Source organism: Thermobia domestica, chromosome 1 (assembly GCF_964235325.1).
Source record: "Thermobia domestica chromosome 1, izTheDome1.hap1.1, whole genome shotgun sequence".
In the NCBI taxonomy this organism is placed as follows: domain Eukaryota; kingdom Metazoa; phylum Arthropoda; class Insecta; order Zygentoma; family Lepismatidae; genus Thermobia; species Thermobia domestica.
The window spans coordinates 71,791,753-71,818,404 of NC_137454.1; the positions used below are offsets into that span (position 1 = coordinate 71,791,753).

A 26,652-nucleotide genomic window follows, 5' to 3' on the forward strand; every position below is an offset into this window, starting at 1 on the left:
AGTATTAAGAAGCAACGGCTGAAATATGAAGTGCGAAACCGTACGCGGATCTATAAAAATGCAATTGAAAATACTTAACGTTCGCGAAATTATAGCACTGACGTCCTTGTAAATGTTAGCAAGAAAATACCAGCAAATTTACTTCAATTAGCAATGCAAAATTTTTTTCTAAATAATTTTGTATTATCACGTTACTGACAAGGGTATTTACTTATTTACTGAAAGTAGTATCTGTTTACTGATAACTTAAAAAAATGAACACATTTTATTGGAATATTAGAAAGTTAGAAATGGATGAAGAAAGATTGATAGATAAGTGGGTGAAGGTTAGAGGCCAGTATCAGAGAGAGAGAGAAAAAAAAAATGAGTTTGAGGGATTGTGTAATCTGTCAAAATTATAAGATACTGGAGCCTCAGTCGAAAATGTAACTCCCAGCTGTCGGTTCTCAATCTGTCTAATATCTTTAGTGAAACAAGTTAGCATCTAAAATGTGTACTTCTGGAAAAGAAAGGTGATATTTGTTTACACTTGGTAAAATAAATCTAGAGATAGGGCTCAAAGTTTGCAGCAGCAATATTGGAAAATGGCCACCTTGTTTGAAAGAAAAGCAATGATTTTTTTTTTTTTTTTTTTAAATTTCCAAATTTTTATTTATCATAGACCATCAGTGGTACTTTGAATCTATTACAAATATACTAGAAAATCTACACTAAGCACGATAGTATCTTTTCCATTTTCAATATATAAGACTTTACTATTTGTTTTATTTGTATATCCAAAGACAGACAAACAAAACAAAAATGTTATACATATTGAAACAAATCATGTGATAAAAAGTTAATTACCGTCTGATCAGTAAATAAGGTGCTACTTTCAGACTGTTATCTCTATACTTGTAAATACAGTATTATGTAAATAAATTTGCGTTATGCATAATGAAGGAAGAATGCAGCTTGCTTAAATAGTTTCCTATGGGATATATGATTTACAAAATAAAATAATAGATATGCATGAAAGTAAAAAAAATATATGTCGTCTTAGCTTACTGTCTTTTTGTACTAGTCATATTTCCTCCCTAACTAACTGGTTCGTTGAAGGTTTTGGAAGGAGCTCTCGTCCAAAATTTAGTTCTGATGCATTGGAAGCAGAATATCAATTCGTACAGTCAGTAGAAGAATGGAGGCGGGAAATGAATCTTGAGGAAATTATACTTCTGGGACATAGTATGGGTGGATTTATAGCGACTTCATATGCTATTCGATATCCTGAAAGGTAACTTAAAAATATTTCCCTTTGTAGCCTAATTGTTAATAGTAATTATTATGTTGGAATTAAGACCTTAATTTCCTCAGAACTATGAAAGAGCTATTCCCAATTTAGAAGCGGCTAGATACTGGAACTTAATTCGTTTTGAAATTACTGCAGTTGTACATGGTGAGATGCATATTTTATCGCTGTTCTAGAACAAAAGTGATTTATTTTAGATGCATACAGATGCAGTATTCATGTATTACGAAGAATTTATTTTATTTAATTTTTTCAAAGCTAAAATCGGTCGCGAGAATTCTCAGTTTATAAACTTGATTTCATTTGCAAGGTTTATTTCACTATACTTTCAGAGAGTAAAATGTTTCTTACATAACTCCTAAATGTCACCTCAACGGAAGAGTCAGTATTGTTATAAGTATTTGCTTTGCTTCTGATGCTTCGTCTGTTTCGTGTTCCGTTAGAAGACTTAGATCTGGACCTTTGCTATTAAGGTGTTAATTGAAGCGCGTAGAGGATAAAGGTGTTATGTAACAAATTGTAAATGTCGGGAAAACTGTCTTTCACAACTGTCTGTTAACATTCACCCTTCATCGTTTCCAAATCTTTTCACTGGGACGATTACTCACTAAATGATGTGTTAAGTAGCATGACTAACGTATAACACTTGTATGGACCGCCAGAATTCAACGTTTCGAAAAAATGTAACATAACGCCTTTATTCTCTAAGCGCTTCAATTACTGATATGTCGCTTAGTCAATGTTTTTTGCCAAGTTAACGGTCGAAATTTATGATCAGTTATTTTTTTGTTAAATTTCTTTATTGTTCTTACACTTAAAGATTTTCCAACGAAATTTTAGTATTATGAACTATAGAAACTGTAGGATTAAGATTTTTTTTAAGTTGACGAATCATTTCTAAGGAAAGCGTAATATTAGAGTATATTTTGTACAATTGCGTAAGAATTTAAACTTTGAAATTCAATTAAGTCAAGATAAGATGGACAGTATCTCGTTTTATTTTCAGGGTAAATCATCTAATATTAGCTGATCCATGGGGTTTCCCAGAGAAACCTCAAGATGTAGCTACTACTTACAACTTGCCACTATGGGTTAGGGCTATCGCATTCATGGTACAGCCGTTGAATCCTTTGTGGGCAGTAAGGGTTGCAGGACCATTTGGTAAGTAAAACATGTATCAGATGTATGTTTCTCTTCCATACCATGATGGTAAGAGGATATATGTACCGTAAATGAGAGAGCATATATGACAAGTAGATTCTTTTAGCCACCCATTGTTGGACATCTTTACGAAAAATACGGTATATGTCTATGCTTAATAAGTTGTGCAAAAAGTTTACCGCTGTACTTTTCAGGTGACACAACAGTATGTAATGCGCCACTAAAGTATACCTGAACCGTGCTCATTACTTGATATTCGAAAACGGCAATTCAGATTTTAATCCGTATCCCATGATTTTAAAATTGGATTTTGATCTACATCTTAAGATGTTAAAACTGAAATCTACAGAAAAGTAATGAATGTTTTCGAAATGAAAAGATGATGTATAAGTGTATTAACTTAAAGATTTAAAAGATGGTGTATATTATTAAAATATATAAAAGTTTCTGCACACGGAATTTTAGAAGTAAAATAATGATACTATATAAATTAGAAATAATTAATTATAAATTTTATGGAGAATGAAAGAAAGTAATAACATGAAGTGCTAAAGTTTAAATTATTCGGGAGAGACTCGTCTCCCTTCCCTATCATCGTTTACCACCATATCATCTTTTAAATGACCTATTCTAAGAGATAAAATATAACAAAATTTAAGTCCAAATTTCATGTGTAACAATTAAATTCTCAAAATTTCTTGATATCCTATCCTAAAAACTCTATAATAATATATACAATATTATTTATTTGTTGGCATAATGTATTAAGCATGCAGAAACGGAATGGCGACGTTTTAGGAAATGATGATTACTGTACAACCAATTTACTCAATGCAGATAACATTTGCGTGAAACGATGGTTTTGGAAGCTTTGTAGTACGTCCGTATTTGTTATAAAAGAAAAGAAAAAGATAATATGTAAAGTGGCGTCTATTATGGTCTACAAGATTAATTTGCTGAATGGGTTATCATGAATTAATAAACTGATAATTGTTATTAAGTAAAATAGAGTATAAAGTAAAAGGAAAAAAAGAATATAAATAAGGATTAATAAAATGAAGAATGGAAAATAATAATGATAGCCACGTACTTATGCTTCAGAAGATTCCTACCTTTAAAGTATTAATGGTTTTTCTGCTAATTGTAGAAGATAGAGTTGAGTATTTATAAGTTAATCTATATCTAAATAATTCTGAAAACGTCCGTTCCATAAAATGGTAAGAAAAGAGCATGCATGATAAGAATACGGTCAGTTACATCGGAAATTTTGTGAAGTATAATCTTTATTACTTGTAATAAAAGTTTGATTCAATTTTGTGATAAACGGATTCCAAACGAACGTATGTGTTATTTGAGTTTTAATTACAGCCTATTATAATTTCAGATTTTATGTTATTGTAAGGGAATATGTCGTGGTCTCATTTCTTTTCTACTTTGGTATTGCGCTATTAATAATTTCACAAACGTTAACTCTCATGTCCCCTAGAATCTGTCCATCTTCTAAATTTTATTTCCCCAAGCCATTTTGAGCGAGGGTGGCGACTCCGTTGCACAGGGCCAAAACTTGGCTCAGTTCTCGCGAGGGAAATCCCGGGAGTTTCATCGCAGGACTGCGCTAACTAAAAGAAAGCTGTTTCAACTGAAGAGAACTTAACAACTGTTGGTGAAGTCGTTGAACTGCAAGGAAGTTGGGACCCAAACTAACACCTTATAGACGTCTACCTGCAGAAGAACACGACAACGTCTAACAGTTAAGACAGAGTTTCGTATCCAGCTAAAATCAATATTTACAATCTCATAAAACAGTACACTACGTGCATTACGTAACTTATCCATTTCCAGCCAGAAGTTGGTGTGGGTCATTACAAGTAGAAATATAGTTCTCTTATCTTTTCTTTTAAATGAATGGCGCGCGTGCTGTGTGCGCCTAATCCTTAGCTTGATTCTGGAAGGGTTACATATGGTTGGCTTGATGTTGATGTTGGAAGAACGTTAAAACTCAAATTAGGTCAAAAGAATAACTACTAAAGTAGATACTAATGATGAAATGAAATAAGACAAATTTAGCCACTGGAGTGATGAAAACTTAATAATATCACCTATTTTTGCTGCTGTAGTCTTATATATAGTTGTCAAGTATGTAAGGATTAAGCTAAATGGATGAATAAGCACGTAAATTTCATAATATACTAATTGTGAAAATTTGCAATTATAAAATATAACATTCAAAATACCAAATTCTGTACATAAATATATCATATACATAAAATTACGAGAATTGAAAAAAAACTTACCTTACTTATATAAAAGTAAACATGCATTTATGGGATATACCATCATACAAATAAATACAAGGTTAAAAAGCATCTTTGGTCATACAAATAAATACAGGGTCTTTGATTTAAAAACACTACTGATTCCAAAGGGAGAATTTTATCAACACAAAATAAGAGTACAACGTTTCTTAAACCTAAGCTTTTGTGACACAATACAGTTGTTCAGCGCCAACCTCTAGTTTACTCCATTGACTTCCAAACGTTGCTTCAACCGTTTCTGGAATCCCAGAATGGACGAACTTCATTTGGAATGATCTGAATGAGCAGTTTCTTTCAAGATATGTACATTTACAGGTTTTTCACCATACACTTTTTTTTCTTTCTTTCTTTCTTTCTTTTCTTTTCTTTTTTTTTTTTTTTTTTTTTTAACCTCCGTCTTTCCGTACAACCGTAAATCGCAGCCGAAGTGAATCTCCAAGATTTATATGGCCTTCCAGGAGGCATATATCTTTACTTGGATATCTAACTTCGAAGCACACACACTCGAGCTCGCCCCGCTCAAAACCATATAGAAATAGACGCCGCTAATGGATGTTTGTATTTTCAGTGAATAAATGTTACATTAAATTACATGAATTACATTAAATTACATGAATTACATTAAATTACATGAAATATTGTTAGTTTTTGGGGCCACGTTGGCCCAGTGGCACTTAGCTCTGGTGCGTGGGGTCCGTGGTTCTATTCGACCTCTCATCAAGTGGTTTTTGTGGTAGACAAACACCATGTGTGTGGCTTTTGTCGGGGTTTTCTCGTTTCCTCCTATTCTTTCCATACCTATTCTTTCCTTCTATTTCATTCATTATCATCATTGCCTCTTTAGCCTCGGCACATAATCGTAGGACATTAAACTAAAAGAAGTTACTTTTGGTGCATTAAATGCCTAAAACTTCTGAAGTTTAACGGAGATTGTGATTTCATTTCAGGGCAATGGTTAATTGAAAAAGCACGACCTGATATAATGAAGAAATTCGCACCAGTGACTCAAGAGGGAGATTCTATTATATCTCAGTATATCTTTCAGTGTAATGCGCAAAATCCAACGTAAGTATAAAATTATTCGTTTTGTTCAATGGTTTATAAATTATTTATTTTATCTTTTTCAATATTTGGTCACTTTTAATGTTCTCGTGATTGGTTATCAAAACTTAATATAGTGATACCTCGGGCTACGTTCTTAAGCCTTTCCGTAACGTTGTTCGCGAACCGAACAATTTTTAGCATTACGAATAATGCAGACCCAATTAATCCGTTCCCTCGACCCCAAAACATCGTTTTTTGACTTGTTTATGGATTTACTTGTGGTAAAAGTGTACAATAATATAAAATGTGTACAGTGCAACTTTATCTTTGTAGTTGATACTTGCTGGTACAGGTAGAGGAGAAAGAGGAGCTATAATGAAGTTAATTTAATGCAAGAAAAAAAAGTATTAATTAAAACGCATCAACAACAACAACGTTCACAGCGTGCGAACTTCAGTACAACTGTTGCTGTTAGCGAGCCGAAAACATGGCGCCAAAGCCACGTGTGTATATTCAGAAGTCGGGTTAAAATTTGTTCGGAAATTGTGTTGTGGGCCGATTTGTTAGTGACTCGATATACTACTGTATATAGGTTATTGTACTGGAACTGTATAGTTTTTCCTTTTATTGCTGTTCTACGTTTTTAACATCGTATAATTATAATTAAAAGGTATTACCGAAGTACTAGTCTCCAATTTATTTATATATATACACAGGTGTATACAGTATATACAGTATACACACACACACACACACACACACACATATATATATATATATATATATATATATATATATATATATATATATATATATATATATAGAGAGAGAGAGAGAGAGAGAGAGAGAGAGAGAGATAGTAATGGAAAATTAATACCAACTCTGTTAATTCTGTGCGTTTACAAAGTCTAATAAGAAGTTTTTATATAAGTAAGCATAAACATACAATGAAATATACGTTAGTTTAAAGGAAATTTTATGCAGAATGCAAATTAAGTTGCAGAAGTTATCTATATCTGCAACAATGAATAATACTTTACAAAATGTGTCGTAAATGAAACACAAATCAGCCTTCGCCAATCCAGTCTGGCTTGCTGTGAGGTCGGCGCTCGACTATTTAATCAACCCCTCAATCGTGCAATACCATTCCAGTTGTGCATGTGCTCAGGATTACGCAGATTAAGTTATCAAACGTGTGGTGAAATATGTCAGTTCTGAAATTAAAATTTATACCCTAAAAATTCTGTTCTTCTTTTATAAATGTTTGTACTGAGTTCATTGTAGAAGAAAAGTCGTGCAGTTCACTTACATCGCATAGAATAGGGATAAGTTTTGACATAACATTGAAAAAGCCAGTAAAATTCGAACCTTAAGTGAGTGTGGCAAAACCAATGCTGAAATTGCGCAGATTCTGGAAGTACATAAAAGCAGAGTAGGCAGGCAGTTGGCTAAGACTCGGGAAGTGGGGTCCATAAAAAGTGGAATAATTGTCACATGTGATCGAAAAGTAAAATTCTCTTCTAGACAGAACAGTGTATAGAACAGTGTATTGCAGCAGTTCTCTTGCAGACAGATTTATCATCACAAGATCTTGCAACGAGTTGGCGGGAAACCTCTAGTGTCAATCTTTTTTCACGTACAGTGAAAAAAAAGAAAAACATTGAAATCCATCGTTCACACATGGTTGTCAATAAGCCATGTCTTGACACAATAACAACGCACAATGCGTGTTCAATGGACCAAGGCACACAAGGATTGGGCTAGTGAACAGTGGCGCAAAGTACTGTTCAGTGAGGAGACAAAAATCAACAATTATGAAATGATTCATGTGTCAGGGTGTATCTAATGTCTGATGAAGTACTTAGTCCTACCTGTACTTAAAGCTCGAAATACCCTGCAAGTGTCATGATTTGGGGATATTTTTCATCCAGTGGTGTCTGTAGAGTCCATATTTGTGATGGTATTGTTAATGCATAAACTTATAAAATGATTTTTCAAACAAAAATGATACCTTCGAGAAGAGATGTATTCAACGGAGAACCATTTATTTTTGAAGGCGATTCTCTCCCTTACCACCGTGCCAGAGTTTTAAAAGATTATATTCTGTCCTAAGGCATGTTACGCCACTTCCTTGGCCCGGTAATTCGCCGGATTTAAACCCTATTGAAAATTTATGACTCGTACAAGGACATTTGGAGGTTATGATTCGTACAAGGACACCTACTACAAGAAATCAGTTAATTGAAGCAATAACTGGCAACAATGCATTCAAGTAGCGGCACTGCAAAATTTAGTGAACTCCATGCCAAAACGGTCCAATCAAATCGCGTGGATATCCAATTAAGTATTAGCTCAAGTCAAAGTTAGTTTTGTACAAACCTAAATTTAACGTTCACATTTTGTAAAGTACCACCCATTGTTGCAGATATAGGGTGTTCTGTAACTTAATTTGCATTCTGCATGAAATTTTCTTGAAGTTGATGTATGTATGTTTATGCTTACTTATGTAGAATTTCTTTTATTAAACCTGGTAAGCACACAAAATTACATGGAGTTGCTATTAATTTTTATTGTATGTATGTATGTGCGAAGATACTTGTTAAACATATGTGAAAGTAAGCACTTTAATATCAACTCAGTTTAACGAAATTTCTTGACGTAAAGCCTGTGATTTTTTATTATTTGGGCCTCTGCAGGATACTTTGCTCCTGTTTGCTGGGAGAGTCGAGCGGGATTGCATTTCTGCTTCAGTACAGTCTGTGGATTTTTGAATAAAGAGTTACTAAAAAAGATCAAATAATTAATATAAAATATTGTAATTTACAGGGGGAAACATAGTCACTGCTCAAAAGCGATGAAAATCTATTAGATTCTTTCGAAATGTGGGCGTGGAGAAAAAAAGATGAACTGGGTAGAACAGGAAAGTAAAGGAGGAGCAGCTAGGATAGTGGAAGGAAAAAGGCCAGCACTATAAGAAAAAGTGATTGGGACATCGGTCAAGAAGGAACTTTATCCTGAGTGAGCATGATAGAGGGTACAGTGGAAGGGAAAAGAGAGAGGAGTGAAAAACTATAGTTGATGGATCTTATTAAAACGGATAGTTGGTACAATACGAAGAGGTTACCTGAGGACCATGGGAATGGAAACTTTTCAGTTTGGGGCATGAGGCCTTCCAATAATGGCCAATGATGATGGTTTGCTTAGTTTTCCGGTGGAAGGGAAGGGAAGAATTACATTGCACGGTTATTCCCATTAAGCTAAAGAAAACGGATGATTAATAAAAATGAATGATCGTGAAATTAAATTTTTGTACTCTCTCACCGGAAATCGAACCTAGGACCATATGTACCAAACCCAGATGACTAGCCACTAGACCAATGGCAAGAGCTATGACTTGTTCATATTCCCTGTTGCACTTAAGTTCATGTATGACGGGAATAAAATAGTTGCTTTAAGCATCTTTTGTAATAAATAAATAAATAAATAAATAAATAAATAACAAGTCAGTTGTTGGCTACAACCCTTTGGGTGAAGTAGTTTTATATGTAGAAAGAAAGAAGAAATGATAAGTTAACTAGAAATAAGAAAATGAGTTTGAGTTTTTGTATTTTACTTCCTTTTTATGTAGCAGTGAGGTTATGGAAGCGGTAGGATGTATTTATTAACATGGGCTCCGAACCACGACCGGCTTCAATTAGGTGAAATGGGGTATACAGAGACCTAAGTGTAAGATCAACCCTAACAAAATATAGGTCATTCCTTACCACACTACCACACAATTTCACTTCGAAAAGAGCTGGAGTGTAGAATCACGCTCCCGTTCCCGGCATATAAATAAAACAAGATATGAAAATAACTTTTTCACGTTTGAAATCTGTCACTAATGTTGAATCTGTCTGTCCATCGCTATTATAGTTTCGTATGTTAACAGACCAAATAAGACTGGTTCAGTTTTCTCAGTTACAAATTAAGTGTGATAAAAGCTTTAATAAAATTTTATGAAGTAACATATTTGGTTCAAATTGCATGTGTCCAAATTGCTTTTTGATTAAAATGAAATGAATAATAAAAAAAAAAGTCGTAAAATCTTCATTATTAGGATTGTTAATTATTTTAACTATATGCAGATTTTCTGTTTACCATGAGATAAATGCTTCAACAGCATGCTTTATATGTGCTTCAACAACAGTCATAGATCCCAGTTACTTTGAAAATAAGATTCTGTAAATTCTTCTACACGGTTTCTAACGAGTTGGTATTATATTAATAAATAGAGGAAAAAACATTTTTTTTTTACACCAATTTTTCTTTAGGTGCGAATTCAGTTGCTATTAGTTCTAAAAATAAGACTGTGATACAATAATCATGAATTCATTTTTCAAAATATTCTCCATTAGTTTCCAGACACTCATAATTTACACAACAGTCGGTTCTCAGTGAAAAGGCTACCACTATCACATGAAGGAATGCGTAAAAATGACTATACTACTACTTTCCTTCTGTATAAACCTTAGCTTATAGTTCAGTGAATTGAGATATAGAATGCTAGAAGATCAGTCCGCTTGAGACACGAAGCCCAATATTTTTAGCCGAGACATTCCTGGTTGGCCTTAGCTTTACTGGCTGTGCATAATGTTGATCCCCGTTAAATCATAATCATTCAGTCTTGTTGGAAGCTCCACTTTTTCCTCTTTGAATGGAAGTGTCAGATAACAGCTCAACTGCAAGTTTCGAAACTACTTCCTAGTAGACTTTACAAGAAGTTGTAACTTTTTTCTTTTTCATTTTTGGTCTTGTTTGTTTACAGAAATGAATTTCAGTAGTGCAATCTAGCACAGCCTCACCAAACCATGATTATAGAAATAGGAATTTTTGGGATCTTCTCATGAGCATCTTATGGAACTTGTAATATAAAGCTTTTCATTTCGGTTGACTCTCTTCAGTTGTTTTAATAATAATAATAATAATAATAATAATAATAATAATAATAATAATAATAATAATAATAATAATAATAATAATAACTGGAAAGTCATAATGTGGTGATTGTATCCGTTAAACGTATATTTTGCTTGTGTTTTCGTCATGCGCGGTTGTTTGATATATGGGTTATTTAAAGAAAAAAAAAGTAACTACTATCCATTTCATAAAGATAGGCCCCTGACTTCGCGGTGCTGCCGTGACGTCCAGTCAAAACTTATATTGCATTGTCGTACCTCGTTGGAATTACTGGAATGTTGTCTTTTCAGTACTTAAGACATAAAAATTTTCTTTGTACTATGTAGTGAGAAAAAAATAAAAATTAATGAAAAAGTGCGTATTTTTTCTTTCTTTTTTGGTAGATCAATGTTTAGAGGACTATATCTCAGAAAAGAGATCACGTGAAATAATTTCCTGTGTACAATACGTAGATGCATCCATTAACTGTAAGTTGTGAAAAGTTCAATTTTCATCACTTGATACTTTTTGTGTAATTAAAACAAATGTACGACGCTCTGATCTCCTTTACCATGGTAGGTAGAGAAACGTACAAAACACTGTTCGAAAATTTGGAAGTCTAGTGTTCCAAATATTGGGAACTATTAACAAAAAAGGGTTTAGTTGGTAATTTATTTATTTATTTATTTTTAAAAAATGTTTACTTCAACATATTCTCTGCGTTAAACGATGAGCCATGTTGTAGCTCAATCTTTGAATTCCCCGCGCTTATATGAAGAAACACCATACAGTAACTGGAAGTGCGGCAACGCTGTCGTGCAGTGTTGTCGCGTTCAGGAAGCTTTTAGCGCGAAGCCTACTTCATAAGAATGTAATAAAAAAAGTATTTATTATAACCTTTCACAACATCATCAAAATAATAATAATAATAATAATAATAATAATAATAATAATAATAATAATAATAATAATAATAATAATAATAATAATAATAATAATGCATGTACACTCATGTCCAAAATTATTTCCAGTGGAAGCTACCGCCCGATCGCATTGACTAGCTGTCTGTGTAAACTTTTGGAGAAGATGATCAATGCCCGCTTAGTCTGGTTTCTTGAACACCATGGCCTCATTTCCAATCTTCAGTGTGGCTTTCGGCGCTTCCGTTCCACTACTGATCATTTGGCGCATCTTGAAAGTGCTATTCAGGATGCATTTCGTCATCAAGAACATCTGATAGCCATCTTCTTTGACCTTGAAAAGGCCTATGACACTGCTTGGCGATATGGCATTTTGAGGCAACTCCATCTCTGGGGCTTACGTGGCCACTTGGCTCTCTTCATCCAGAATTTTCTCCAACAACGTTCTTTTAGAGTCAAGCTTGGAGCTACTCTCTCTGCTCAGTTTCCACAAGAGAATGGCGTTCCACAGGGTAGTGTTTTGAGTGTCACTTTGTTTGCTGTTGCAGTGAACAGTGTGATGTCGCAGCTCTCCCCTTCTGTTCATGGGCTGCTTTATGTGGATGACTTTACTATCTACTGTCGCTCACGTGATCTCCGTACAGTTACTCGCCAGTTGCAGTTAGCGCTCAACCGCCTTCACCGATGGTCTACCACTACTGGTTTCAGCTTTTCTCTCACCAAAACACACTGCGTACATTTTTGTCGCCTTCGTCACTGTGCCTATGATCCTGAGCTGTTCCTTGGCTGTTCTCGATTGTCCTATGTGGATCATGTTCGTTTTCTGGGCTTGGAGTTCGACCGACGACTTACCTGGGCTGTTCACGTTCGAGACCTGAAGTACCGCTGTCTCCGCTCCATGAACTTACTACGTTTGGTGTCCCACCTTTCGTGGGGTGCTGACCATGTGGTGATGTTGCGTCTATATCGTAGCCTTATCCGCTCCCAATTGGATTATGGCTGTGTTGCATATGGTTCTGCTCGACCTTCCATCCTACGTCATCTGGATTCTGTTCATCATCTTGGCCTTCGTTTGACGCTTGGAGCTTTCCGAACTAGCCCTATTCCTAGTCTCTATGTCGAGGCTCATGAACCATCTCTTTCCCACCGTCGGGACTGCCTGCTCCTGCGCTATTGCATTCATATCCGTGCCGTCCCTGACCATCCTTCGGCCTTTGCCCTTGAGGCTGGTGCTCGCTATGACAGATATCAAGCACGACCTACTGCTACCCGGCCTTTTGGCATTCGTGCTATAGACCTTGGTGCTTCTCTTGGACTTGATGTCCCTGCCATCTCTCCATTGGGCCTCCTGCCCATTCCTCCATGGACAGTCCTTCCACCAGTTGTCAGCTTTCATCTAACGCAATTTAAGAAGTCTGTTACCAGCAATCAACAATTTTGTCAGGAGTTCTTCTCTTTTCTGGATGCGTACCGTACCTACGCTGTCTTCTACACGGATGGTTCGTAGCATGAAAATTCTGTTGGCTGTGCCTTCGTCACGGATGATCATAGCGCTGGCTTGAAGCTCCATCCTACTTCCACTGTGTTCACTGCTGAATTGGTTGCTATCCTGGAGACCCTGCATTATATTCTCGCCGCCATCTTCGGCAGGTTCTTGTCTGCTCTGACTCCAGCAGCGCTTTATGTAGTCTTAACGACGTGTCAACTGCGCACCCTATCGTTCAGCAAATTCTCCTCTCCTGCCATTCCTTGCAGGTTGTGACGTCCAGTTTTGTTGGGTGCCTGGCCATGCTGGTATTCCAGGTAATGAGCATGCTGACCGTGTTGCCAGAGAAGCTACCCTTACAGGACCTGCCCATTCAGCACCGCTCCCCAGCTCTGATCTTCGTCCTGTGATCGATCGTCTTCTTCTTCACCGCTGGCAGACACACTGGGATGCGCAGATTCACAATAAGCTGCATGCAGTGAAGCCCCACCTTGGAGTCTGGTCGACGAGCTCCCGATCATCTCGCCTGGAAGAGCGGACTTTGGCACGACTTCGTATTGGACATAGTCATCTCACCCATGCACATCTTCTGCGACGTACGCCTCCGACTGTGTGTCGTCATTGTGGTCAGCCCCTGAGTATTCGTCACCTCTTAGTGGAATGTGTACCTCTTGCTCCTGAGCGAGCTCGACTTGGATTACCAGCCGATATGACAATCTTGCTTGGAGATGATGAATCCATGATCCAGAAAATGTTCAATTATTTGCAGAATCTGCATGTTATGAATGCTCTGTGAGTGCATTTCTCGCGTTTCCTTTTACTTAATTTATTTCCGATTTTATCTACTATTTCTTAGCTTTCATGATTTTATGCTTGTCATAGCATTTCCTTGCTTTTATTCTATTCCTGCACTGTTATGTTCAATACTAATTATGGGCTGCTCTACGTGTGTTCACCTATTGCCGAGCTGCCCCGGCAGAGAAGATTAACCTGTCATTGTGTACTAACCAGTCCTTGTGTTTGTGTATCGAGTTTGCACGTTTCTTGAATGCTATGACATTTTAAATTCATAAATGACCGAACACCTTTTACGTACTCCAGACTTTGCTTTTACTTTATTATATCTGTGATACTCTGCTTTTATGTTCTTGGGTACTTCATTTTTCTAGTCAGAGAAGGGTGCAAAAGACCTCGCTGTCGACGCGCCCATATAAACCCCTTTCAATCAATCAATCAATCCAAAATTATTGTCGCATGTCTATAAATATGTTATTGTAGGAATATAATTTGATAACGAATTCGCCTGGTATTTCTTATAATGTTAGTATGTGTATAATCAGCAAAGACATGTATGTGGCAAATTTCATGTCAAAAGAGCAGTAAATAAGAACAATAAAACGAAAATAAAATTTTCTTATCCATTTAGCAACATTTTGTTTTACTCATGCTAATTTTCGTATTTATAATTACAAATATACATTTCCCGACTCTACATACAGTATCAGTATTAAAAGTACCCTGCAAAATCATTATCAAATTATATTCTTACAAGAAGACAGTTATAGATATGCGACAACAATTTTGGACATGAGTGTGCACATCTCAATGTAATCGAAATAAAACGTTGAAGTAACATCCAAAAAGCCATCTCTTAATCTATTTACTTCATTCACTTTCGTCATGGCTTTGTTGACTCATCGCTGCTCCTGCTATCTTCCTGAATACTCATTAACAATGGCTCCATTTCTACCTCAAGATCTATCAATATACACACTTTCCAGCTTACGAACATGTTAAAGGTTAAAAAGAAATGTACTGTAGCCTTGGCAAACACGTGTTCACCCAAGTTCTGCGATCAATTCCCCTGCCGAATGTACAGTAACACAGAATGGGTCCTTTATTTGCGTCTAATCACGTCGCACTGATTACGTCTTCAACACTTCCCGTTGGTTCGTAGGCGTCAAAAACTTACACACGCACTCACATCATATAGGTTCATTGCAATGAGAGGGACGAATGGGCATTTATATTTTCATGAGTATATCTCGTGCTTTTTGATTGAAAAAAAAATATATATATCTGTGGAGACATTAAATTTTAAAAATATCTCTAAAAAGTGCCGGACAGTGTGGGTGACAAGTTTAAATACCCGTCCGGCTGAGAGTATACACGCCAGGAAAATGTGGCAACGTAGCACTCCGTATAAACTGCGATAGCGAAGGGCGCAAAGCAGAGAAAATCATAATGTCATATTTGTGATTGTTTATCTTTTAAAACAAGTCAAAACAGTTTGGTTGAAAAAGCTACTTTAAGATCTTTCTAAAAGTTTTTTTCAGATTGTTAATACACCGCAGCAATTCAGAGATAATGATGTCTCACTTTTTACTGAATAACAAGAAAATTACTGCGTGTTGAGTAATGAAATTTTCAGAACTTACAGGTAATATATGCATCTACATATCGTGCACAGGAAATTATTTCATGTTATCTTCTTTCCGAGATTTAGTCCTATAAACATAGATTTACGAAAAAAGTACAAAAAAATACGAACTTTTTCATTAATTTCTATTTTTTTCTCACTACACAGTACAAAGAAAATTTGTATGTCTATAGGTATGAAGTATTGAAAATTTGTATGAAGTATTGAAAAGACAACACTCCAACAATTCCAACGAGGTACGACAATACAATATAAGTTTTGACTGAACGTCACGGCAGCATCGCGAAGTCAGGGGCCTATCTTTATGAAATGGATAGTAGTATCTGTATTTTACCGGTAAGTTCTCACCCTTAGCTCTTTGCTGAGAATGAGGACGACATCCTTTTAAGTGTTTCCTGGCAAGATTTTTCTGAATTTGAGTTGTTACCACCTTTAACCAGGCATTTCATCTTAAATGTACGTCGCCGACCTTTTCATGTGCGATTATCGACAGTTTATCTTGTTGAACGTTTCGATGGTCTGGTTTACAAATATTAGTGTATTATTATTATTATTATTATTATTATTATTATTATTATTATTATTATTATTATTATTATTATTATTATTATTAAAGGGTGTTGAAATGTACAAAAATAATTATTCATACTTTGTGGAGCAGTATTTAAGACAGTGCGATTCTTGTAATTACCCCAATTCATGTAAACTTTTTAATAACTATCATAAACTTTTTAACAAGATCATTACTATTGTATATAATCATATTTGTTTATTTTCAGCGGAGAAAGCGCATTTCATGCGATGAGCAGTAACTTAGGATGGGCGAAATATCCTATGATTAGCCGTATCGAATCATTGAAAAGTAATATCCCATTAACTGTTTTATACGGCTCTCGCTCGTGGGTTGACAGCTCGGCGGGTGACGCTATCAGAAAGAAGAGGAAAGGGTCGTATATGAACATTCAGGTAAACGTATTACTATATAATCATTAAAGATAAGACTAATTGAAATTTCTCTTTGATCTTGCCGTTGGAAACGTGCATAGGATTTCATTGAACTCTATGGCTTTAAAAATCCGAAAAGGAAAAGGTCGCAGTAGAAACTAAAGCACTGTTGTATTCTTTACTTTATCAAGCTAATTTCATCGTGATTATCTTTACCCATCATAACACCATACTTTGTAATTAGAACTTTTTTTTGCGTATAATTCCCATGCAAGCGAATTGTTCCGCCCATCTTCAGGGTAGCGACAAACCTGGAAAATCGGGGAAAATCAGGCAATTTAAGAAGACGGGGAAAAGTCCTGTTAAGAGTCAAGGAATTTCGAAGAAATTATGAGCAATTCTTGGCTCTAAATTACTTTTTAGCACAACACTTTAGTGAACATTTATTCTTTAATATAATTTTTCTTTGTTATGAAAGACAAAAAATACAAGAACGTTAAAAATAGTAAATTTTCCTTTTACAAACTGGACAGTTTTTCGTCAGAAACGATACAGATGTTCCTCCCACTTACTATCGTCAGCCTGACTGATAAGAAGACAATATGGCTTTTGATAGTGTGAAGCGTGTGAGAAAGTCAGACAACGAATCATATTCAGAATTGCCAAATATACTTTATTTACGAACTGTTTTCTTTCTTATGCGAACATATGGATCTGCAATAATTTTGTTCGATTTTACCTTAAAGTTTGTTGAAAATGTTGATTTCGGACTGTGCGAATACGCTGTTATCCCAAGAAAGACTGGGTAGTTATCTAGACTGACGCAGCCAGGGCTGTATAAGTTAACACAGTGCACTCGTCGTATATTAACATACTTCATAGTAACATTTCATAAATTGTGTGAAAATCTTTTGAACAATTCCGCTTCTGGCAAGCCAAACCAAACCCAACGCGGAGAACGCTTCTTGTTCTCAAATTAGTACGTACATATTACTTTGAAGAAGCAACTTGTTAGAGTTACTTGCGCTCCTAGTTACTCAGTTATCTATATTTTAGAATTTGCATTGAATATTCATTTCTAAAGATAGAAAGCATTAAAGCAAAAGATAGAAGATTTTTAATAATAGCGTGAAGTCACTACAGACATTTTCGCTTACGCTACGTAATTAGTTGAAATTAGGTATAAAGCACCAATTAGTTACTATTACGCCTCAATCTCTGCATGGAGCAATCAATATGCCAGCATTTCTTATAGTGATGTATCATCTTTGTGGGAGGAACATATGCTGTGGAAGTCTTGCTTCCCCCCAAATATTACAGTGTTGTGTGTTTTCAAGAATGAAGTGTGAGAAAACCGTATATTAATAAGGGCATAAGAATTAAATGTTTTCATACCGCTATCTGCATATATCGTATGTGGAATGTGAAGTTATTTGTAAGTTTTTTAAATTTATTTTTGTGGAACCTGTACAATAAATACACCTTATTCAGGTGGTATATGTGTTTTTTTTTTTTTTCTATAGATGATGTCATTCAACACTTTATCGCGTACATGCGCATATATGTGATATTCTGTGGAGAGAAGTTAAGTTTGGTATTCCGTGGAGAGAAGTTGAGTTTTATCGTCTCCACTCTTCGGTATTGCATACCTAATTCTCTTAAATGCGTCAGAATCAAATATATCCTATTTCTGAACCTCTCAAGATATTTTAATTGTTCTTTATTTTAATAGCGAATGTCTACCAACAGGCTGTACTCTAAACCAGGTCTATAATCGTCTCTGTGGCTTGAAGGCTGCTCAGCATTTACATTCGTTATGTTTTGCGGTCACATTATTCTTGTTGCAGTCATGCTTTTTCAACCCAATATGAAATGTTCAAAGTATTATAAAACTGGCTCCTCTCAGACAAGACGTGTAAAAATGATTTGTAACTGGAATGCAGCTTTCGAACGGAAATACAAAACCGGTTCTGGTTGTTGGAAAGTATGCCATGAGGACACCCCTACTAGCACTCCTCTCCAAAAAATCGTAACAAAGACTAGATTTCTTCATTTAGAAATTTACAGTGAAATAAAAGAAAAAGGGATGGTTAGAATTCTGATTAAAATTATCATAAAGTAATATTACTTTGTTTCCACTACACTGTTAAAATAACGAAGTTTCACGATGTGCAGTTCCTGTTTTAATGTTAACATCGTCATACTTTTACAGTAAGGAAAAATCGTAAAGGGATTTTCATCATGTTCATATGTTGCTGTTCTATATTTTATTTTTCGACAAAATATTTGTTTTGGAACTAGGGAAACAAACAGGTTTGGTTTTGCTGACGGTTCAATTATCACACATTGGAAGGAAACTTATCCAAGGGATCGAACATGTTTCGGATGTTAGGTGGGTTTGAAATATTTTGCATTTGATACTAAAACATAAATTCAGTAGCATAGTCGGTAGAGCTTTCACTTCTGGCGCCAACTTCCTGCGCTCAAACCATGGGTGCTAACATTGGTTTTGTTGTAAATAAACACCGAGTGGGCTGAGGGATTCTCCCGTTTCCTCTCCTATTCGCATTCCTTTCGTTTTTATATAATTAATTCAGTGATTACTACCTACTGTGTACAACGATAAACTAATAATTTAATACGAAGTATAAATGTTAAGCAATGAGCCGTCGTCTGCCAATAACCGTAAGGCGCCTTCGGGAATTGTGAAAACTACGAATTTGTAGTGGTTGACTGTTTTCACTTGTGTAAATTAAGTTCTGAAACAAGATTTGATTTTTTTCAGGAATAAGTTGTTTTTTCTGGCTTTTCGGCATGAGAATTAATTCTGGTGCTTTGTTTGTAGTTTTCTGCATTTAACTTTTAATGAATTATTAAGTAAATAGAAGTAATATGTCATACAAATACGGGGTGTCTCAAAAGTCCCCTGACATAGGGTATAGCTCTATTATCAGAGCTACGACAAAATGTAAGAGGGGAAATCGTCTCCAAATATGAGGTTTTCAATCTAAAGTGAAGGAATCTTTTAAATCGGACGAGCCGTTTGGGCTGTACACTCTTTATGCGCTCAATGTTAGATGAAAATGTATAGTTGCCATTTACTTGGGGCTGGGGGAGGGAAGGACGGGACGGAAGGTGGACAAATTTTGTTCCTACAAACATGGTGAATGGGGGCATGTTTGAAATGGAGGCTTGCCATCGACATGTTAGCATAACAGACAGTAACTTTATTCACTTACGTTATGGATCCAAGTAAATTGCATCGTTTCATTTTCATTTAACATTGGACGCATAAAGAGTGTACAGCCCAAACGGCTCGTCCGATTTAAAAAAAAAAAAAAAACAAAAAAAACTTCACTTTAGATTGAAAACATCGTATTTGGAGACAGTTTTCTCTTACATTTTATTGTAAGTTTGATAATAACAGAGTTATCCTATGTCAGGGGACTTTTGAGACACCTTGTATATAGCTATCCATGAAGTGCACCTGTCATCTTGCTGACTGTTTAATATTATGTTTTAATCTAAATGAAAGAAAAGTATTTTATGAAGGAAACAACTAAAGTTCCAACAATTTCTCCTTTCGGTCTTTGAATATGTTTTTGTCAGAAATATGTAAATCTTTCTTTCCTTGTAAGTATTGGCTAAATGTCCGTATTTCTAAACAGTTGTAATAATTCTTCTATATCATTCATTATTTTTTTTTTCAAAAAGATTTGTTTCCATTTGAGGGTGTGACCCTTTGTGTGACAAATCACAAATTGGACCGACAAAATTTTTACCACATTTTTGTCTGACTTTCAAATTCTATAAAATTACAAATGAAAACCAGAAACGTTTATCAATCAACAGAATGTCACGATTTTCATAAACATTTTCTACACAAAAGTTCTACCAGAGATATGGATTTATGGCATTCATCATTTTTAGATAAGGGGCCGCGGTGGCTCAGTGGTAGAGCGTTTACCTCTTGTGCATGGTGTCCGTAGTTCGATCCCACCTCGCACCAAGTGAAGTTTGTGGTGTACAAATACCGTGTGCGTGGGTTTTCTCGGAGATCTTCCGTTTCCTTCCACTATTCATTCCATCATTGCATCCATTTCTCATCATCACCGTCTCCTTCAGCCGAGCCGGCATAACTGTGGGACGTAAAACTGAAATATTTCATTTTTAGATAATGGCTCATATTTTTTGTTTTCTCTTTTGTAATAGGTAATTTTATGTCTCTTGTTTAGTAGACCAATCTTTTTTTTTATACATATTTCTTCTGCAATCTAATTTATTTGATTTTTCTTTTATATTAAAGGTTATCACAGGTGCTGGTCACCATGTGTATGCAGATAAGAGTGAAATATTCAATAAACACGTTTGTGAAGCATGTGAAATGACTGATCGATTAAAAGAAAATAAGAAAAATGAAGCTAATTTACCAGCAGAGAAAGAAGAATCTAATCTTGGTGATAAGATATTAGAAATACCACCAGAAGAAAAGAAACCTTCATCACCGGTGATTAAGGTGGGAGTAGCAGAATCTAAACAGCAATAATGGATCCTGAAATTTACGTGCTAAATAGGACTGTTTTGAAAAAAAAAGAAAGAACTGTTATATGCTAATAACGTCAATTTTAGTATTAGAGAAACAAAAGTCCAAGAGATTTTTTAATTCTCTCACCTGTGCTAACTTGGATGGCAAGTTAAAATAGCTAATTGCCAAGAAATAGGAATAGCTAAAGCGGCTGTGATTCTGAGTACTTCCACTCTTTTTCAGACACATTTTTAATGCAAACTTTCTCTGTTGATTATTTTAGTTGTATGTGAAGTTCATTGTGGGCCAGGAGCTACTTCACATAAAAAATAAATTATTTTTTATAAATGAAACAGTATATGTATTGCATCTTGTTAAGTAAAGTATTATTTTAAACTATTATACTGGAGTTTTTCTTAGTTGGTATTTAACATTGTGAAGTATGACATGTCTTATACTAGTAATAATTATAAGTGCGTCAGTTTATAAGTGATTACTGTATATTGAAGGTCTAAATGTTCACGTTGCCAAAGAAAACACTTTAATTTAAGACTAGGTTTTTTTTTTTTTAAGTTGCATGATTGTTATATATTTGTCATTTTATTTTAATTCTCCATTAAAATCGAATAGATGAGTAAATAAATAAACTTCAAATGGAAATAAGAAAAAAGCATAATTTTATTTAATGAGAACCAAGTTTCTTTTGGTTCAAAACATATTTGTTTGTTGTATATTAATAAAAAATAAAGGTTAGTTGTAAATTCATTCTTAGATGCGGCTGATAAACTCCAACCTGTCGGTATCTGTTGTGGAAGGGACAAATTAGGGTACATATCTTTAGCACAGTATGCAAAAGGCTCTACAGTATTCTGAAAGTTCTGTATCAATTGAAAGCAAAGTTATGATTTTTGTTTATTTTTAAGGTTGTTTTAAAAATTGAATAATTAATTTGGGACCTGTTATGTGAATAACATGCATTACTTCAAAACTACAGCTTTTATATTATATACTATCGTTGATTACCCGTTCTGCTAGGTTAAAATGAAAACTTTAAATGCACAACTCCTTATGTCATGTGTTCGTTAAAAATGGCAGTAAAAATTAAATATTACAATTGTGAGCTGACTTTGGATTTAAACGGCATCGGAAGTGTCATTCTTCATCTCAGCGACCCCGAAAACTATGGATTCGGCACTACTATTGGTCATTTTCCGTCATTATAAGTTGCGGGGCTGAATTTGGATTTAAACGGCATCGGAAGTGTCATTTTTCATTTCAGCGGCCTCGAAATCTATGGAATCGACACTAATATGGGTCATTTTAAAATATTTACCCCCTCCCCTACGTTGTACCGTTAAAGTGAAATGATAAAAACATTCCCAGGCCCGAAACTTCATCTATGTTGAAGATTTGATAAAGAGATCGGTTCGGTAGTTCAAGCGGTGCGAAGTCACAAAGGTAGTTACTTTCTTTTGTATGTATTTTTCTATACCTCCCCCCATCCTCCTCCCCTAGGTTGCACCGTCAAAGTGAAATGATAAAAAACATACCAGGCCCGATCCTCATCTATGTTGCAAGTTTGATCGAGATCGGTATAGTGGTTCAAGTGTTAAGTTTTATTTTTTTGTATCTCCTCCTCGTCCCCCTTCCTTGAAAATTTGATGAGATCGGTAAGATAGTTCAAGAGATACGAAGTCACAAACATAGTCACATTCAATTTTATATAAAATATATAAAATATAAGATGTAGTTTTCATATAATATATATAAACAATATATCATGTCCTTTTTTTTTTTTTTTATTATTATTATCGAATTCCACAAATGATGGATGTTACTCTTAAAAAATCAATTACCAAATCTATGCTGTAGCATAAGATGATCAAAGCAGTATTTTACCCTTCACCCTCGTTTTGTTTAGTCTTACCACCTTTTTTTCTAGCATAAAAGTTACATGGAACGAGAACCTACAATTAAATGTGAACTTACAATTGAACTTGAACCATCAGAGCTCTCATCTAACTCACACGTTCTGCACAAAATGTGGGAATGCTAAACGTTGAGCAATGAGGGAGTCCGTACTTCGTCATACGCAAGGTATGAATTTGGGCTCCACTTTTCCAAGTTCTTCCAACAAAGTTTTTCTTGAACTTCCTTAAATCATTTTAGAGCTTTTTGTTTTGTTTTTAAATCTTCAAAATCGGTTAAATTGTTTTTGCGAAACTTAGTTGAGATTTTGTAGCTTAGCTTAAGGAGTGAAGATATTTAGGTTCCTAGACATAATTTGATCTTGTACTGAAAGCAGAATGGGTACTCGCATAGTACATTCCTCGGTTTATTTGACGTCGCTTCCTCACGGCTATATGGTTAGCATACGCGCCTTTGTTACGGGAAATCGGGTTCGATTCTCGGTGGGAGTTATGTGGTTCGTATTCCACAAGCCTGTTGATTCAGTTTTATTGCCAATGTGTTTATCGGTATTAAACGTGCTTTTCTGCTGTGTGGTGCATTTTGATAATCTAATATGTATTTTGGAAATGGGTATATTGTTATAAACCAACAGGCTAGATTTAATAAGTGGAATAATCGATTCACCATGCGGTTTTTCTATTATACGTCAAGTCGTTTGAACTCAGGAACGTTTTTGTATATTTCATATAAAATATAGATTTATTTACATATATTTCTGTGTAATAATATGGTAGGGTTCGTATCTTTAGCAAAGTATTCTGAAGGTTCTGCATCAGTTGGAAGTGAACTTATGATTTCTATTTGTTTTTAAGATTGTTTTAAAAATTAATTAATCAATTTAATCTGTTACGTGAATACTATGCATCACTTGAAAACTTCCTATCAGTTTCTAATGCTATGTTAGTTTCTTGGCATCATAGTTCATGGATGGGGATCTGTTGTAAGAATACCCATGTATTTTTTCACAAAGAGAAACATTTTATATTCGAGGGAGAGTCAAAGCGACTGTGGACAGAGGTGGGGATGCAAGACCAAAAATAGCATGTGACATTAAAGATCAGACTTACCTTTATTTTTCCAGATAAGTACCATGTACATTAAAACATTTGTTATATCGGTCTATAAGCCTCTTCGAGGAAAATGCTCTTCCTGGAAAACCTTCAAACCTGGAAAAGGCTTTTCAAAACCTCTTCCAGGAAAAGTTTAGTGCTCTGCATACAGAAGAAGCGTCGAACAGCTTCCGTGACTTCAGCTTTGCTTCCAAAGTGTCTGCCCGCGAGTGTCTTCTTCAAAGTCGGAAACATGGAAATCACTGGATGGGAGATCCGGACTGTGGCGGATGGGCAAGGCGTTCCCACCCAAGAGTTGGTTTTGCGTAGTCGTCTCTGAGTGTGATCTCATATTGTCATCCAACAACAGAACACCAGATGTGAGAAGACCAGGCCGCTTGTTCCGAATCGCCTCCTTCAATTTCGACAGGGTGTGACAGTACCGCGCAGCAGTGATGGTTCCATTCTCCAAGAGGTCCAGCAACAAAACCCCTTGGGCGTCCCAAAACACTGTGAGTAGGACTTTTTCTGCAGAGGGTGTTGTTTTTCTTTTTGCGGACAGGTGATGACAGATGTTTCCACTCCATCGATGCGGCCGTCGATTCGGGCGTGAAGTGGTGGACCCACGTTTCATCCCCCGGCACAATCCAGAACAGAAAGTCATTGCCATCACGATGGTAACGCCGAAATGTTCCAACTGACACCCATCGTGCTGACATTTTCCGGTAGCCGCGGCACGTAGTGGGTGATCTTGTGAGCTTGCACATTCCACATTCCAAGTTCCTCCGCTACTTCATCGATGGTAATACGCCGGTTCGCTTTAATCATGTCATCTACCATCCTGGCAGTGTAGTGGCCGTGTACGTCCTTCCAGGTCTCGGTTTGTCCAGTACTTGCTGCCGCCCCTCACTGAATTGGCGACACTATCTCCGCACCATTTGTTTCGACATCACATCAGGCTCATGGACTTCCACGAGGCGGTTATGGATTTCTGCTCCCGATATGCCACATGCCCATTCATAGCGTCTCGTGATCAGTGTTTCTTTCAGACCTAATTTGGGGGCGGCACTGCCCCCCGAAGCAGACCAAAATAATACGTCTATAATATAATAATAAATACAATAGTATCAGTAGTGCTCCCCCCGAACATTGTTTCTGAAAGAAACACTGCTCGTGCTCGCACTTAGTTCTTTGACCACGACGTCAAAATTCTTCTCTCCATAGCTACCAGGCTCAGACTGACACGCTATTCTCCGCTTTGCGCAGGCGCTGCGACGGCACACTATCTGCAGGATCGTGGGTGAATGATACCCACTTATGTCTGGAATGTTGCGTGTGCAACTGCTGTCTTGCTTCCCCAGTGCTGTTCGCTTTCCTGGAAAAAACGAGAGGGGAAACTTATTTTCGGACTCCCCCACAAAAATGTTCAAGAAACACAATTCTGCAAGCATTCAATATTTGCATCTGTCCACCCCGCTGTCTAGGGCTGGCACATACGCCTTTGGTGCATAGGATGGAGTACTGGGTTCTTTTCACGGTGGTAGAGCCTTGAAAGCATTACGGCTCGGATTCCACCATCAACTGTGGTGTTGACTTTGTTTACATTGATTCATTTCTTCTTCTGCTTAAAGTTTACGTACAATCACCATTTCTTATCTCCAGTAACAGTACGTGAGAGAAAGGGGTCATGTTGGCGACATGATTTACGACGCCGATTAAACAAAGAATCATATATGGTAACACGCTATTCTTGTTGTCTGCACTGAATGAATGAGACCCAAACGGACCCAGTTTTGGAACCTTGCCCATCATTGAAGGTGTCGCACAATGGATGCCTGTCCACTGTCCATGTCCGTGGCCAATTTCCGGGTACTTTGACGTGGATCAAGTGCGAATGGTCCTCATCAAAGGAAGATGGACGACTAGAACGTAGGGGCAACTTTGCTGATACCCTATTCCATAGTGCTTAGATGGTACCAGCAAAAACTCGCCATCGTCTGGAATCAATCTCTACCCTCAATATAGCTCTATTTATCCACAACGTTATGCTTATTCCGCAGATACGGCACCTCGTGGTTAGATGGTAAACATTTTCGCCTTTGGTATGGGAGACAGAAAATTTATATCCGGAACCTGTAGTTCGGATTCCGTATTCAAACTAAGTACAGATTCAGTATTAAAATGTCAATAGCACTCGAACGATTTGCTTCAGCATAGGCACTATCAGGATCTTTAACTTTAATTGCAAGATATCGGATTACAGGCACACGTTGTCTCGTTCTCGTTTGGTTTGTGTTTTTTCGAGAGGCTGAGCCTGGACCCAAGTTTATATTTTTAGTACCTATAAAAGTTGATATTCAATATATATTCATAAAGATAAAATGTGTGAGAACGCCACAACTTCGCACCGAAGCGCTTGCGAGGAGAACTTTCGCTACCCCCTGGCTATCCCATAAGCACGCCCTCATCCTAGGATCAGGATGTGGCCGACGCAGTCAAGGGGAATGGGGTGTAAGAACCATTCCTGTCGACAGAAATTCATGACCCCTGAAAAAGAAGCAACCTAAAAG

At 36.2% G+C, this 26,652-nt stretch overlaps 1 protein-coding gene across 2 annotated transcripts in view; it reads left to right on the plus strand.

Moving 5' to 3' along the window:
- Positions 1–21,464, plus strand: part of puml (pummelig) — a 78,403-nt gene extending 56,939 nt beyond the window's left edge. For both annotated transcript variants that reach the window (XM_081758783.1, XM_081758774.1), the window contains exons 4-8: positions 1,099–1,273; positions 2,295–2,449; positions 5,712–5,829; positions 16,372–16,558; positions 20,844–21,464. In XM_081758783.1, the coding sequence (XP_081614909.1) occupies positions 1,099–1,273; positions 2,295–2,449; positions 5,712–5,829; positions 16,372–16,558; positions 20,844–21,083 (875 nt within the window). In that variant the 3' untranslated portion in view covers positions 21,084–21,464. The remainder of the gene's footprint in view (positions 1–1,098; positions 1,274–2,294; positions 2,450–5,711; positions 5,830–16,371; positions 16,559–20,843) is intronic.
- Positions 21,465–26,652: the final 5,188 nt, after the last annotated feature.